At 36.1% G+C, this 17,623-nt stretch overlaps 2 protein-coding genes across 7 annotated transcripts in view; both read right to left on the minus strand.

Annotated features, from left to right (window-relative positions):
* Positions 1-17,623, minus strand: part of LOC120773860 — a 196,628-nt gene that overhangs the window by 26,061 nt on the left and 152,944 nt on the right. The gene's annotated exons all lie outside the window — the stretch shown is intronic.
* LOC120773862 (6-phosphofructo-2-kinase/fructose-2,6-bisphosphatase 1) overlaps positions 421-17,623 on the minus strand; it is a 131,614-nt gene continuing 114,411 nt past the window's right edge. The window contains exons 1-2 of one of the 5 annotated variants that reach the window (XM_040103015.1): positions 5,296-5,413; positions 421-3,982 (exon numbers count right to left, since the gene is read on the minus strand). In XM_040103015.1, coding sequence (XP_039958949.1) covers positions 1,264-3,519 — 2,256 coding nt within the window. In that variant the 5' untranslated portion in view covers positions 3,520-3,982; positions 5,296-5,413 and the 3' untranslated portion in view covers positions 421-1,263. Of the gene's footprint in view, positions 3,983-4,346; positions 4,737-5,295; positions 5,414-17,623 lie in introns of those variants that run through there. The other 4 variants (XM_040103018.1, XM_040103016.1, XM_040103014.1 and 1 more) reach the window with 4 other exon arrangements.

The raw sequence follows: 17,623 nt of genomic DNA on the forward strand, positions 1-17,623 counted from the left end.
GTAAAATAGAAAAAGAGATAACGTTTTAGTTTGAATTTTACAGATACAGAGAAAACTAGGTCGACCCAATGATCAGATTAGTTCAAACACATTTAAGACAGAAAATTGTCTTTTGCAATAAACAACCATTTGTTTCTGGTGAATCCGGATGACGTTTTCTAGCAGCTTAAAGGAGACAACTAACATCTATTAAAAATAAAGCACGAAGCGAATATTTTCTACAGCCGTAACAGCTACAAAATCGATATAAGTTCAGAACTATTTCAGTATCGCTAAAAATCCTTAAAAATGTAGTACAAAATAATTAAATACGCCTTTTTAACACTTTAAGAATTTATTTATCGGCTGGCTTGTAACTAGAATAAAAGTATTTTGTACGCATTTTGGTCGCCCATGGTGAAATTAAATAAAACCATGCAGTATAGTGCTTTTATTATATGCTAATTTATTTGGGATTCAGTACATTAGGTGTTGTTTTTAAATAATGACAAAAAACTTACTTTTACAAAATTTATGTATTTTAGTTTGTATTAATTTACAACAATAAAATTGTTTATATATGTGTCTACGAATTTGTGTAATATGCTGTTAGCTACAAAATAGTTTCAGCCTAGTCTTCTTACCTCTGCAAAAAAATTTAGTAAGTTTTATTGAATACAAAATTCACAAGTTCATTAAAATACAAGCATACGCGAAAAAATGTTAGCACAAATTTACGAAAATAATTTTAAAAATTGATAGATATTGGTAGTATGTATTACAATCATTTATATGTATGTATTATTAACAATTATGCTTAATTTTTAAATCTTTGGGTAATAATATATGATAATATTGTATTGAATATATGCATGTTTAGTTTCGTAATTATGTACTCATCACGTAACTAGACGAAAATATTCTCACAAAAGCGTTCTATTACATACATAAGTACATATAATTTATTGACATTTAGCTAAAACTATACTCTTAGCATACAAAATCGAGTCCAGTCATATCCAAGTTGCAAATAGTAAACTTCCGTGTCATTAATGAACCTCTTAAACAGTTCAATATCGCTAATTTCTTATAAAAAAACGCGTGTGTAAAATCACCATCAGCTATCAGTTAACTATCAATCAAAAGTTCATCATTACAAATTCAGTTCGAATGCTTAATGTACATTGTGTATATGTTTGCTTATGTTGCATTATCTTATAATGTATTAACCCTTTGGAGGTTTGCCAGCAGTCCTCGTTTGAGTGGTGTATTTGGATGTTGCCGTCAGAGGTAGGCCGCGTTGCTCTCGGCTGCATCCTTTGAGCCAACAACCACGCCCTCTGTCAGCACTGCCAATCCATTGCCCATAGCTCTGTTACAGCCATTTGCCGCGTTGACATCGTCACCTACAATCAAAACCTTACCCACGCCATCGGGTGCCACCAATTCACCACTCAATCCATCGAGACCCAGAGACACATCACCGGGTATCTTCGGTTTGGGACGATGTGTATCAACTGCATCAATTGGCAGTTTAATGTGCTCCACCTTACAGCCATAAGCTACCGGTGTCAGCTTGATGACTGTATGAAGCGGCACAAATAAATATGGCAGCTCATCGGCAGACTTATCCAAGAAATAAGCAAATAAACAACGCAAAACCGCTTGATGCGATACTACCAACACATTACCTTGACGTTCTAACTCCATTATGACCGGCTCCAGACGCGCTACCAAATCCTCATAGCTTTCCCCGCGTGGATAACGATAAGCAAACTTGTTTAAGTCGCGTGCCTTGAACTCTTCAGGGAATTTTTCTTTGATCTGTTCATAGGTCATCTCCTCACAATGACCGGCATCAATCTCATTTAGCGCCTTCCAGCGTTCTTGTGGTGCCTTTACATCTGCCACGGTCTGAATAGCACGTTTCATCCACGACGTCCAAACTCGTAATCCATCAATATGCTGCTGTTCAATGTACGAAGACAATGCCTTGGCGTATTGGCGACCACGTTCACTAAGATTCGAATCGCCACCAATAAGCCCCTTTAGATTATGTTCACTTTCGCCATGACGCGTCAAATATATAGTACGTGGCGTTATGTGGGTGTTCATCAAGTAGTAAACTATACGTGATTCTACATGACCCTCATTGTTATACACCACAGTCTTTTTACCTGCATTATAAATTTTCAAAAAGCTAAGATGCGATTCCGTTTCCTCATCAATCGGTTGGTAGCGCTCTTCGTAGTGTTCAATACGTTGTAAAAAGTCACGTACCACAAGTTCTGTGTTCATATTGTAGTAATCGGGCGAGCTCACCTTTACTTCTTTAATGTTTTGTTCGATAATATTTGGATCGTCACAGATAGATTCCACGAAGAACAAGCGGAAGTTATGTTGTTTAACGACAGTATCGTAGATTAGTTGACGACGATCACATGTCGAGTTTGTCGCATCAAACACGGCAACGCTGCCCAAGCCGCTCAGCAGCCATTCGCAGGAGTCGTGAAGTGCCTGGTTAGCGCAGCGATTCCGTATGGCCATTGCTTCTTCATTATCAGCGCGGAAAAATTCATGTGACTTGTAGGCTGTGGTTGCACAACGACGGTATTCGCCCAAATTGAAGACGCGCGTCGAAATGCCTATCCAATTCAAGTAACGCGCCAGTTTTTTCGAGATAAAAGTTTTACCACGAGCTGGTAAACCGACCATGGCAATGACATGCGGCGTAGTAACGTCGGTAATGGCGCGTTCACCTCGCACCGGAAATGGCTTAGTCATTACCGTTTCAGATGTCGGTGGTAGCAATTTGCGCAATTCATCAGACATAACGCTAGGACAGACATGCAACTCATTTCCGATGGCAAGATCGGCTGTTTTCTTCAATTGATTGAGCGAGGTGGTACGCACGCGCAGCGAGGGTGATGTGTTGAAGGGCATATCCATTATGCTAGTGGCGGTCACAGAGCGTACAAGGGACTGGTTTTTGATAGCAGCGGCAACGACAGATGCTGTGGAGGAGAGCAGTAGGGAATTTGTGAGGGTCAATTGGGTTTGTGTCTCTTGATTCTTGAACTTTTCAATAGACGTTTGGGGAAAGGATGCTGAGGTGGTTGATGAGCAAGGTGATGTGGAAGCGGATGATGAGTATGAATCGATAATAGATGGAGGCGGCGTGGGCGGCGGTGTTGGTGATGCAACCAAAAGTGGTTGTTTCGTCGTCTGCGTTTGGTCGTGTAAATGTGCTTGAGTGTTAGTGCTAGGTGCGCTAGACTGAGCTTGTCTGTAAGAAGATGATGAAAATGTTGTCAATGTATCTGCCGTCAATGATAACGCAGTGGGGGACTGTGATGGTGCCGTCGCAGTCTTCGTCGTTGTTGACGAATTGTTGGTGTTTAATGAATCCAGTTCGTTTAATGATGATGATATAACTGGCGTTGATAATGACAATGAAGATGGTGATGGAGATGATGATGATGATGATGATATTGATGATTCTGATGATACGATTACATTGATACGTTCAATAGTATTCATAAATAGTCCTTTTAAAATTCAAACTTAGACAATATTAATCAAAAAATATATTAAGTTCTCTATAAACCACTAGCTAACTTTTGCGGTCTACCACGTTGCGACAGTTACAATTATGGAATTTTAAGTATATAAATGTTGCCTAAAAAATTGATATTATTTTAAAATTTTCTTATTTTATTAATGTAGTCTGTATTTCGTATCTAACGAAATTTGGTGGGTGGACGTTGTGAATATTTAAAGATGCTTTGGCCGGCCAGTGCGTAAAACACAAATTTAACTACACCCTGTATTCTGCCTTTTTGCCTGCCTGCAGGCCGCTTGGCCAAGCCTATTGTATGTAGAGCAGTCTCGTCGTTCTTTTGTGTTGGCAGAAAGTCTGAAACAGTTTTCTCTATAAGTTTCACTGCTTTCGTTTCGTACTGAGTTCGGTTTGGTTAGACTTTTTACTTGTGCGATTTGCTTTCTGCAAATAAAATTCAGAACAAAAAGAAATTTCCATATAAACACTATAAAAATCACATATGAATACAACGCCAAAAAGGTAGAGGATGAGTGTATTCATATATTTATTATTGAAGGATGAAATCGAAAGTAAAATTTTAAAACAGTTCTTACTAAATTCCATACTCCAACAAAAACGTACAGTGAGAAACAAAAGAACGCTATTAAATCATATTTAAACACCAATTAAGCAATGTAAATTTCAAGATGCGGCCTAAGTTTTAAAGCTATATTTTGGTATTCAAACTATATAACGCACGTCACTTTTTATATAATTGTTAAAAAAAAGAATATTACTTTATATTGAAGTCCTACACGCTCCCTACCTTGACTCATCGTGTCCGATTTTCTTCTTTCCAAATCTGCACTGTTATTATCTTCCTTAATTGTGGCAAAACGCCACTTGCTGACTTGACCAGTGGTATCCGATTTCCTTCTCTGCATAATTGTAGTTTAATTCCAATTCCTATCTAAGTGAACTTGAAAGAATTCCGTGTAAAGTGAGCTATTAGTTAACAGTGGCGGTAAATCAATAACTGTTTACACATGAACCATTTTATACTGTTTTGTGGGTCCTATTGGTCTGATAACTTATCAACTACACGAGTTCGGGTCAGGAAAAGATCAAACCTAATCAGGTGTTGCCTCTATCTTCGCATCATACTCGTACGATATTCCTGTTTTCTATGGGCTTAATTATAGAAATTCTGAGTTACAAGAAAACACAAACAGTATAAAAAAGTAAAAGGTTATAAGAGAGGAAGTAATGATGACGCACAACCTGAATATTGAAAATTAATTGAAACGTATGTGAATGCAGTTTTATATAAATGCATGCGCAATTGAATCCGTGTTAACGGTACTACTGCTGACAACACTGGCACTTTAAGTCAAATACATATATACTTCCCTAAACCTGCACATTGAGGAAAGTCATTATTCCTTGGTGACACGCATTTATTAGCTTTCTCTTCTTTCTACTTTCTCTAATTTCATGTATTTCATAATTTCATATTCTTTTTGGCGCTAAGTGTCGATGAAATGAAATGAACATATTTCGCATTAAATTTTACAAAGCTAGTTGTAACGACTTGCTGTTACTTTTAAAGTATTAGGCAAATTAAATATATCATATTTTATATAAAATCATACAAATTAACCAAATGACATTCACAAGGACTACTTTCGAAACTATTCACTATTCACTAAACCAATCACTTCTCTTCTATTTTCATACACTTAAACATAGGTAAGTTCACACAAAAAATTAATCACCGTCTGAAATCAAAAAATTCAAATGAATGCGAAAGACAGGGAATGAAGTAGGCAGGGCGAGTAACTAACGAAGAACGCAGAATACAAACACGTGTTGCCCGCAAAATGTTTATTTCTATACTGACATTTAGTTTTTCAAATAAGAAAACTTCTGTTTTACTACACGACTAAAAACAAATGCACACACTAAACATGTATTCGTATACAGTTACTCCCATGAATAATCGGGTAAGATATTGGCTCTACAAAAGTATATAAAATTAAGCACACATCTGAAGCAATTATTAAAATTTTTTATTTTATTTAACGCAACCGGCAAAACAAAAAACATAAAGTACAATTATTTAAAGCAATTGTGAATCAAGTAACTCTTTAATGAGCTTTCAAAATTTGTCTTGTCTCTTTTAAAGTTTGAGTTGAGAGCAAATTCAAATTATTCAAAGTGCTAATCGTGTTTGTGTATATGACAATCTCGTCAGCTCTAGAACTACACTTGGAAAAACAATGAATCAGTTCTGAATTATTGAACATGTATCAATAAATTTAAGAGAAATAATATGAAATATTCGCACAAAGAATGATGTTATGGACGCTTGCGGCCACAAATAGGAAATTACAGCATCTCATTAACATACTGCCCCTCACGAATAAAATTTCAAAAAGGTTTTTCCAACTACGGAAATTAATAGCAAAAGATGAATAGAAAGAAACTATAATAAAGTAAAATATAATTTATTTCGTACAATAAGGGAATTCATACTCTTAACCAGACATCTTTAACGATTTTTTTAGACGTAACACATTAAAACACAAATATCTTGTAACGTTGTTAAGGTAATAACTGAAGTTTATTAACAATTTTAACTACAAAGGACTGCGTCGCATAAAATTGTCCGTTACATTTTTTCCATATCGTGTAATTAAAAATTTCAAATAAACGAATTTTTATCTTAGTAGCTCTGAAATAAATGCCAAAAAATATTATGTCTGCGTTAGGTCAATAAAAATTTATTTAACGCGAAAATGAAAAGTGGAAGTGGGCGAAAAAAATATTAGAACAAAAGAAACCGAAAAGAAAAGAAAATTGCCAAGGAGGTGGGGGCTAACCCTAAAACCATTTCTCGCGTTATTAAACGCTTTAAGGAAGATGTGCGTATCGACAGGAAGAAAGGTTCTGGTAAAAAGACCCAAGCATTTCGGGCAGGAAATTGGCGAGGAAGGCTGGCTGTTCACAATCTTTCGTACACAGGATGAAGAAAGAAGCTGGTCTGAAGACGCACAAGGTACAGAAAGTTCCGGATAGAAACGCCGTCAAGAACGAAACCGCAAAACAACGAGCTAAGAAGCTGAGGAAAAATTTTGTCAATAAATTCGAATACTGCATAATGGATGACGAGACCTACGTTTTAGCGGCCTTTTTTAACGTTTTAGCGGACTTTTCTCAGCTACCTGGATAGGAATTTTATACAGCCGATTTTCGAGGAAATGTTGCTGAAATATTCAAAGCCAAAAAAGTGATAAAATTGCCAAAGAAATTTCTTGTGTGGCAGGCAATTTGCAGTTGTGGCAAAAGGAGGAGCTCATTCGTTACATCGGGTACAATCAACAGCGAAATTTATGTGAAGGAATGTTTACAAAAGAGATTGCTCCCATTTTTAAGCCAACATGAAGTGTCCACGTTTTTTTGGCCTGACCTCGCTTCATGTCACTATAGCAACACAGCCTTAGAGTGCTTCCAACGAAATGGAGTGATTTATGTACCAAGAGAAGCAAGTACACCTAACTGTCCAGAACTAAGGCCGATTGAGAGATACTGGGCTTTAGTACAAAGGGAGATGAAGGCAACAAAAAAAGTGACCAAAGACCTTCAAAATTTTAAAAGAAAGTGGTCTTCAACAGCTATGAGAGTATCAGACACTACCATAAAATCACTAATGGACGGGGTTCCGGACAAAATAAAAATATTTGTTAATAACATATAATTCTTGGTTTATTCTTCAGTTTTTCAAATTTAAAATAAATGTTTTTAATAAAATATTTTAGTTTATAAAAATCGGGCAACTGGTTTAAAAGATTTTTTCATTTTTGTAACGGACAATTTTATTCGACGCAGTCCTTATACCATTAACAATGAAAATTTTGGCGTACTATTGGCTTTATAATCGCGCTTTTATAGATACGCAATAAGAGTGTTAATCTATACACTACACACATTAATTAAAATTTTTGGTTATCTAAATATGTAAATAAAATCCAAGCTTTTCTTATAAAATCGATTAAAATATAAACAACATCAATCAAAAAACTCTATAAATGTCTTTATCGCATTTTGCAGTAAAAAATAACTAAAAACTATATTTTATAAATAATTTATCTTTGTGACTTATTTTAAAGGTATCTAAAGTAGCAGATATGAGTTTACAAAGCATTCTACTGAATTTTTTGAGTGTATTAATAATAGAACATATCTTTGGGAACACGAAACAAATACTGCTGCATATTTTTATCCGAAACCTATTAAAGTAAGCTTTTACCGGTTTTTTACAGTTTTATATGCATACAATAAAGGTACATATTCGTATGTACGTGTATATACACGTCATGCGTTGATAACAGCGCTTCAGACAATCGACTTTTGCAATCAGAGATAATGAATTGTAATTCTAATTAATATGTATATTGATGTCAACAATAAAAAACTACATTCATACACTCATACATTTTTACATAAGGCAATTACAAATTGTTTCTTTGAATTTGCAATGATTGAAAACTCTTTACATAAACGAGAGTTTGATCATCCTATTACAACCTAGTCTCAATGCGGAATTTTATCGTCAAAAACAAAAAACTTTATAATAACATATTTAAAAGATTTTATGACTTATTTTTACAAGCAAATTTCCAAATATTAGGTTGTCAACAAAGTCTTGCGGTATTTTCGCTAGTTGGCGCTGAAAGCGCGTAGTTCTACTTTTTTTCGTCGCATCGGATCATGCTATATACCTTTTTGAAAAGCTCATTTCACGCGCTAACACGTGTTTGATTGATTGTCGTTTCTTTTAAGTCGTCCCTGAATTATAGCGTCGCAAACATGGAGCAAAATAAAGAGAAAATACGGCATATTTTACAGTACTATTACGATAAAGGCAAAAATGCATCTCAAGCCGCCAATAAAATTTGTGCAGTTTATGGACCCGATACAGTTTCCATTTCCACCGCACAACGATGGTTTTAACGTTTTCGTTCTGGTGTAGAGGTGGTCGAAGATGCGCCACGCTCCGGAAGACCTGTCGTCGAAAATTGCGATAAATTCGCTGAGTTGGTCGAAAGAGACCGCCATAGTAGCAGCCGTAGCATCGCTCAAGAGCTGGGCATGAGTCATCAAAAATTCATTTCAATTTCAATAAAAAAAAAAAAAAAAATTCTGTAAAAATACCGCAAGACTTTTTTGACAACCTATTATAAACTAAATGTGTATTTTGAGACATACATATATATGTTTATGTATAAAAGTGTAGTACACCTAATTCAGTTTCACACGGTACATTGGTTCCAGAAAAAAACATTGTAAAAAATATACGGGGTTTGTCCGGAAAGTAGTAGCACTGAGTCGATTCAAAAAAATTTATTGAACCAATCGTTACAATTCTTGAAAAACTTTCATAATACGCTTTTTTGCGTCGATGCAGCGCTGCCAGCGCGATTTCCAAGCATTGAAGACGTCACGGAAGGCACTCTCCGGAATAGCCTTGAGAGCTGAAGTGCATGCTGTTTGGATCCCCTCTGTCGTCTCAAAATGCTTGCCTCTTTGTCGTCGTCGTGATTACGTTATTCAAAAACTAGGGGTCACTTTCAAATTTTCTTCCTTTCACTTTCACTTGGCGCAATTTCTTGTCGTCAGTGAGCATTTTTGTGACCATCTTCGCGCACACCTTGCGCGAGTTAAGGAAGGTATTCCTTATAATACTTGTAGCAATAAACACCAAAACAACCTTTTGATTCAGTAAACGAACAACATTAAAGAAAAATCATCAAAACAACTGTTCAAATATCATTGAACATGCTTACTTATCAGCAAAGCCGAAATTATACTAAATATAAATATCTATTTATATATTAATATACAAACATTTGAGAAATAACGGACACCTTAATGGGGAACCAAGTCATAAATTTACAGATGAAATAACGTTATTATATGTTAACATTAAACACACACACACATGTATTAAATTGTACACTTGAAAACAACCCCATGTAGCATAAAACATATCAAGCAGCATAAACAATATGATGCAATACATACAAACATACACACATACACATATGTATATTTAATTATTTAAGACTAGCTGACCCGGCGAACTTCGCACCGCCTAATTATTGGGGGCATATTTAGTAAGTCACAAACACACGACACAATACTTTTTTAATTTTATTGAAATTTGCTGCTTTTAGATTTTTAGGAATATTAAAGAATTATAGTATAGATGCACAGCAAAGAGACGTTAACATTTCAAGTGACATTTTACCATAGACAATTTTTTTTGAGTGAATACTGACAAATATTTACACTATAACTATCAAACTATCGGGTGATTTTTTAAGAGCTTGATAACTTTTTTTTAAAAAAAAACGCATAAAATTTGCAAAATCTCATCGGTTCTTTATTTGAAACGTTAGATTGGTTCATGACATTTACTTTTTGAAGATAATTTCATTTAAATGTTGACCGCGGCTGCGTCTTAGGTGGTCCATTCGGAAAGTCCAATTTTGGGCAACTTTTTCGAGCATTTCGGCCGGAATAGCCCGAATTTCTTCGGAAATGTTGTCTTCCAAAGCTGGAATAGTTGCTGGCTTATTTCTGTAGACTTTAGACTTGACGTAGCCCCACAAAAAATAGTCTAAAGGCGTTAAATCGCATGATCTTGGTGGCCAACTTACGGGTCCATTTCTTGAGATGAATTGTTCTCCGAAGTTTTCCCTCAAAATGGCCATAGAATCGCGAGCTGTGTGGCATGTAGCGCCATCTTGTTGAAACCACATGTCAACCAAGTTCAGTTCTTCCATTTTTGGCAACAAAAAGTTTGTTAGCATCGAACGATAGCGATCGCCATTCACCGTAACGTTGCGTCCAACAGCATCTTTGAAAAAATACGGTCCAATGATTCCACCAGCGTACAAACCACACCAAACAGTGCATTTTTCGGGATGCATGGGCAGTTGGCCACCAAGATCATGCGATTTAACGCCTTTAGACTATTTTTTGTGGGGCTACGTCAAGTCTAAAGTCTACAGAAATAAGCCAGCAACTATTCCAGCTTTGGAAGACAACATTTCCGAAGAAATTCGGGCTATTCCGGTCGAAATGCTCGAAAAAGTTGCCCAAAATTGGACTTTCCGAATGGACCACCTAAGACGCAGCCGCGGTCAACATTTAAATGAAATTATCTTCAAAAAGTAAATGTCATGAACCAATCTAACGTTTCAAATAAAGAACCGATGAGATTTTGCAAATTTTATGCGTTTTTTTTTTTAAAAAAGTTATCAAGCTCTTAAAAAATCACCCGATACATCTGTCGTTTTTTTTTTGACGATGGCCATGGTTAGGAAAAGAAGAAGAACTACATCTGTCGTCGAGAAAATAAAGAATTCAAACAACTATAATATAGTTATAGTGAAGCTATATATCGCTCAACTCCTTAAAATGCATTGTCCGTTTTGTAAAAAGTGGATGGAACGGCAGAAAAAAATAATAACTGTCCAGATTGTATTAAATTATTATTAAGATGCGACGAATGCTACAACATAATCGCTGTTACCTTCAGATTTTGTACCAAGTGTGGTGAGAATGTAGAACGAATAATACGCGTGAACATGGCAAAAGTACAAAAAAATATATTAAAGCAAAAGCTGCTATCTAAACCAAAACACGTTTCTACAATGCCATCTTCATCATCTGAGGAGACATTCTGTGAATTAAATTTATCGGCCGAAGACATACAGGACATTCAAGTTATTGAAGACAGCCAAAAGCCCAACATCAAGAATGTTCTGTTAGATATTGATGTTATTGAAGACAGCCAGCAGCTCAACATTGATAATGTTCTGATCGAATCAGATTTGTCCGAGTCGCCTAGTACTTCCACCATATTATCATGTCCTGGCGAGCCAAGTGGTTCCCAAGTAGATGGAGCCAAGTTGATGGAAATAAAGAGTTACTAATACACGTTGACATTAAGGATCCAAATGCACATATTATATACATATTAAGTCATTTATTTATATTTATACACTTCATATACAAAAATTCAAAATTTTCTTGGATGTGCTCGTTTCTGGACTGTGAACATGATAAACAAATCTTTGCTTAAATTAAATACAACACAGTTATGATCATATACAGTTTATAGTGCTTTCTGGTAGACAATATTTTTAGTTTTTTTTTTTGCGGTGCGTAAATAAATAAGGATGTTGGTTTTCCGACACGCGAACACTCAACGTATAATTGTCCATGTGCGAAACAGGGAAACTCTAAGTTTATTCCGCAAACTTGCAACGATTGGCCTTACGATTTATTTATGGTCATCGCAAACGCCAGACGCACGGGAAATTGCAACCTCTTAAAATCAAATGGCAAATCCGTTGGAATCATAGGTATTCGTGGGATTAAGACATCCTCTCCTTTGTATTTTCCTTTGATTTTTTTAGCTTCGATGATTTATTCATGAGTTTCTTCACAACCAATCTCGTTTCATTGCAAAGTCGAGGTTTATTAATATTACGCAGCATGATGACAACTGACCCTACTTTTAATTTCAAATTATATGGTGATAGTCCAGGCAAGTCCAATGAATTTAAAAATTCTGTAGGATAGTTGACTACGTCATCCTGGTTTGTGGCCGTGTCAACTGATTTGTACGTAAACAACTCTCCTGGAAGGAAATTCTGAATGGTAGCATTGAGATCATCGACATCTTTGTTTTTTTCTGCCAATATTGCTCGTTCACTTAGCCAATCGTGGTTATTATATTGTTGTTTAATGTCCGGAAAAACACGCTGAATAAGCTCCTTTTTCGATTCTGTGAAGTGACAGAAATCTGTGGGAAAAGTCATTAATCCGGTCGAGCAGTCAACTGCGACCTTACTATTGCCAATATCCAGCAACTGCTTCGAAAACACAGTCGCAGTTTGATCTTGTTGCAAAAACACTCGCATGTTAGTAGTTAATTGTAGTGTCTTTACGTGCCGCCACAAATTTGATGATTTTAGACATGCGTTTATTTCGTCAGCAACAGTCGATCGACTAATTACTGGAAGAGTCTGACGAAATTAACTGTTTACAGCTTGTGTTAAACGATCGTACGCAATCCTTTGTTCTTCGTTCAATTGCGGAACAGTTGTGCGAACTGCTTCGGTCATAGCTTGAGTATCGTACTGGAGTTCTCTTTGCAACTCATGGTTTAATGCATCTTGCATAGCACGATTGGGTGCTGTCAGGCCCAAACACTACAATACTTTATTTGCCATCAACAAACACATATCTTCTATTATGATCAATGTGTCATTGTAAATCTCTGCCGTAATTTCCAATGTAGGATTCAAAGTTTCACAACGCACGCAATGCAACACATCCTCAGACATGTCATCCCTATATTACATCCACAAATCATTCGGATTTGAGGGGAAACATGTCGATATTATAATCGCAAACAGTGTGCGAATTTGATGCGGCGATGAAGATATCACGGAATCCTTGAGCGTATCATCTCAATGCGAATCGTTTTCAAGCAACCGTAATAATTGACACGCCTCACGGTAAGTCGCACACAGATGTCCATCAACTGTTCGCAATTGTTGAAAAGATGTCGGACCAGGAACATTCACCAATAACAATCTAAGATAATAACATTCATCGTTATTAGGATGTACTGCATATATACGGCCTATAGCATCTGTGGCAAATACATTTTCATATCCTTCAAGTGGTGTTCCTTGTTTACGACGCTGAAAAGACTTTGGTGATGCGTTCCATGTGTAGTAGCGCGGCATATTAGCATACAGCAAAGTGCGAGCGAATTGATCAGTTGCACAAATTGAGAAGAAACCTGTCAATGTGGTCACAGGTGGACGTGCCGCTCTATCCACAGCGTTGTTTGGGTTGAAATACACTCGTTGTCCATTTTCTAAATGAACTGCCAAATGCAATACAGTGGGATGTCTTTCATGAATTGCAAACGAAAATATGCGCCAAATAGCCTCATTGCTGCTTACATAGCGACCCATCTGATAGTGAAACACTTCATCATTTGTGTTTGTTACTGCGAACATGGCCATGTCGCTACCTTTGTTAACATATTTACATATGTACTTTATGGATTTCACAGAGTTACAAAATTCCACGTTGATGTAAGCTCAAAAGTTTTGGACAATATGGGCGAGAACGGCACAATCCAACGATTGTCTATGTACATTAAAATCTTGTCCTTTTATCTTGACATCTACAGATCGTCCACCGTCCTCAACTGATCGCCGACGATACAATGGGTAACCATCGATTCCCGAGATGGTTTCGGCAAGCAAGTTTCTCGGGTGCCGTTTGGAGCACTTGCCGTCGATCATACATGGTGAGCTGTTGTTGAAAACTCCGCAAGGTCCATGTATCATGTGTTTAGTTACTATCGTATGCAATTTTGGGTCAACCCTTTCATCAGGAATTTCGGCTGAAATAATGGAATCAATTTCTTCTGGCCTTATTTTGTCAACCAACCAGACTAATATATGAGCATGTGGCAAACCACGCTTTTGCCACTCAACAGAGTACATCCAACAACGTACTTGGCCATCCACACGATGTTTTGTAATGATGTTGGAAAGATTTTAATTTTTGCTTGTAAACTCTGGCTGTGATGTCATGCCTATCAAGTGGTGTTTGGTTGTGTAGCAGTTCTTTTTTTATTTGAATCCATTGTGGGTTACAGGTGAATGTAATAAATAGGTCTGGACGGCCATACTTTCGAACATAAGACATCGCATCTTGAGCGTACTCGTGCATGTGGCGCGGGCTTCCGATGTAAGTGGCCGGTAAAATTGTCATTCTTCCTACATTATTTGCATTGCCGTCAGCATTGATTGCATCGCGGAGATGAATGTACTCTTCAGATCGAAGCTGCTGTTGGTTAAGACGGATGTATGTCAATCTTTCAGTCTCAATTTTGACGTACATGTCCACTGCATACTGATGAAAGAGCCGTTGACACATCAAAATGTGATTTACTTCACCTTCACGGATCATGAGTCTGTATGCATAATAATTCATGGCAAAAAATACATTTATGTATATATTGAACATATAAAATATTTTATTTTGTATAATCTAATTACCTGTTGTTGGATTAACCATTTTGATATTAAAATGGTACCCATCTTCTCCTTCTTAATAGGTATTGTAAAGCATCATAAGCTCTATGCGTTTCATATACACGTTTCAATTCATTGTTCCGGCGATGAAGTACAATATCTCTTGATTGCAAATTCTCTCCAACAACGACAATAGCCACTTCATCTATTGTCGGTGAATTAAACCTCCTTGCATGCTCTCCAGCAGGTGTTTTGTCGGCTCTTATTACAATATTATGGCTGTCTGATGGCATCCGATCGAGTGCCATTTTGAACATCTTCATTATTCATTATTCTCGTGAAGAAATGTTTGCAGTTTTTGGACAATGATTCGCTTGACGGTTGGATTATAACCACAACGTGTATCAACTTCCACATCTTGATTGCCCATAAAATAAATTTGCAAAAATTTATGATCTGCATCTGGCACTGGCAGCATTGTCCCCAGTAGGTGATGAATTTGTCCTTGTATCTGTAATTGTTTAAGAACTGGTTAAATTAATTGTGCTACAAATACAAATTAGAATTTCACTAAAACAATTATGGTATCCTACCTTGAAAGTAGGTATGAACCCGTCTTGTACTATATGCGTTGCACCAAACGATGTCATTTGGAAGCAATTATTATATTTTTGGATGTTAGCCAAGAAGTGCTTAGACTCTCTTTCCATCCCATTACCTAATGAGTGTAATGGTTCAGGTGGTGGAACCAATTGAGGCAATTGTACATTGCCACCAGCACAACATAATCCTGCAGGTTCACTACTGTACTTTAATGCTTTAAAATGTTGACAAATGATTGACATTTCTCCAATCGTCACAGATTTGTCGGCACTATAATCAAATTCCGGATCGTAGGAAAATGCTCCTCGTTCGAGGTTTACAGGAGCATTGCGTCTGCGGAATCGATTAAATTCGTTATCCCGTGCTCGCTGCTGTTGTGATCGATGTGCACGAACTCGTTCCATTCTCCCCTATCCACTTGATAGCTATTTACTCTTGAACGTAATTCTCCCATACTTGTACGACTGTTATCATTATCAGCATCTCGCTGGTCATTAGTGCGGTTGGAGCGTAAAGCAGCTCGTTGCACATTTACACGACTTCGACGACCTATGTCAGGTCGTTTTCTTTTCCTCGGCATTGTAAGCAGCGAGAAGAAAATCACTTTTAGCAGTATTTCAATATTTCTCCAATTAAATGTTTCTTTTTTTTTTAACATGAGATGACAAAACCAAGGATGTTAAAGTAGGAGCGCAGCAAAAAGTCTCTAAATTTATGGACAAAACAATGTAACGTTCGGATACACGTGCTTTTTACATGAGATGACAAAACAATGGAACGTTCGGATACACTTATTACTTTCTTATTTCTCCAATTAAATGTTTCTTTTTTTTAACATGAGATGACAAAACCAAGGATGTTAAAGTAGGAGCGCAGCAAAAAGTCTCTAAATGTATGTACAAAACAATGTAACGTTCGGATACACGTGCTTTTTACATGAGATGACAAAACAATGGAACGTTCGGATACACTTATTACTTTCTTATTTCTCCAATTAAATGTTTCTTTTTTTTAACATGAGATGACAAAACCAAGGATGTTAAAGTAGGAGCGCAGCAAAAAGTCTCTAAATTTATGGACAAAACAATGTATTGTCCGGATACACGTGCTTTTTACATGAGATGACAAAACAAATGGAACGTTCGGATACACTTATTACTTTCTTATTTCTCCAATTAAATGTTTCTTTTTTTTTTAACATGAGATGACAAAACCAAGGATGTTAAAGTAGGAGCGCAGCAAAAAGTCTCTAAATGTATGTACAAAACAAGGTAACGTTCGGATACACGTGCTTTTTACATGAGATGACAAAACAATGGAACGTTCGGATACACTTATTACTTTCTTATTTCTCCAATTAAATGTTTCTTTTTTTTTAACATGAGATGACAAAACCAAGGATGTTAAAGTAGGAGCGCAGCAAAAAGTCTCTAAATTTTTGGACAAAACAATGTAACGTTCGGATACACGTGCTTTTTGCATGAGATGACAAAACAATGGAACGTTCGGATACACTTATTACAGGGCATCTCGACAGGATAGAATTTATAGAATACTAACTGTTATTGCCATTGCCAAATCTGTATGTGGGCATTTGCTATCATGATATAATCATTTGCGCAAAAGCGTAGGGTAGGTAGGTTCGAGATGATGTAGCGTACGCTTTGAGCTCTTGAAAAATTTATTTTATCATTTGCGAAACGCCGTCGGGTAGGTAGCTGATGTAGGGCACGTTTTGAGCTCTTGAACTCCTTAAATCTTTTGTGTGGAACATAAAAAAAGGATAAATATCCTTTTTTTACAAATCTATTTCTGAGAAAAATAAGAATTTATATTTTTGGACTACTATGTAATAATTGTGGCATAACTTGTATATACCAATTAAAATAATAAATTTAAAATGAGAAATGATATTTTGATTTATGCTTGTATAAGTTTATTAAATTTAAGACTTCCCAACCCAATTTGCATAATATTTCTATAAATTAACAATATTACACTAAATATTAAATGTTATTTTGAAAATGTACTTTATTTTTATAAAGTCTGCACATGCAGAGATGCCCCGTTATTATAATAAAAGTATTTTTGAGAGTTGGTAACACTGTAAGGTTGGCACCATCAAACATGTCAACACATTAAGTATATTTATATTTTGAAATTAAAATAATAAATTTAAAATGAGAAATGATATTTTGATTTATGCTTGTATAAGTTTATTAAATTTAAGACTTCCCAACCCAATTTGCATAATATTTCTATAAATTAACAATATTAAACTAAATATTAAATGTTATTTTGAAAATGTACTTTATTTTTATAATATAACACAACCGTCTTAACTCGTTCTTCTAATTTTCAT

The sequence above is a fragment of the Bactrocera tryoni genome, chromosome 4 (genome assembly GCF_016617805.1).
Source record: "Bactrocera tryoni isolate S06 chromosome 4, CSIRO_BtryS06_freeze2, whole genome shotgun sequence".
Taxonomy (NCBI): domain Eukaryota; kingdom Metazoa; phylum Arthropoda; class Insecta; order Diptera; family Tephritidae; genus Bactrocera; species Bactrocera tryoni.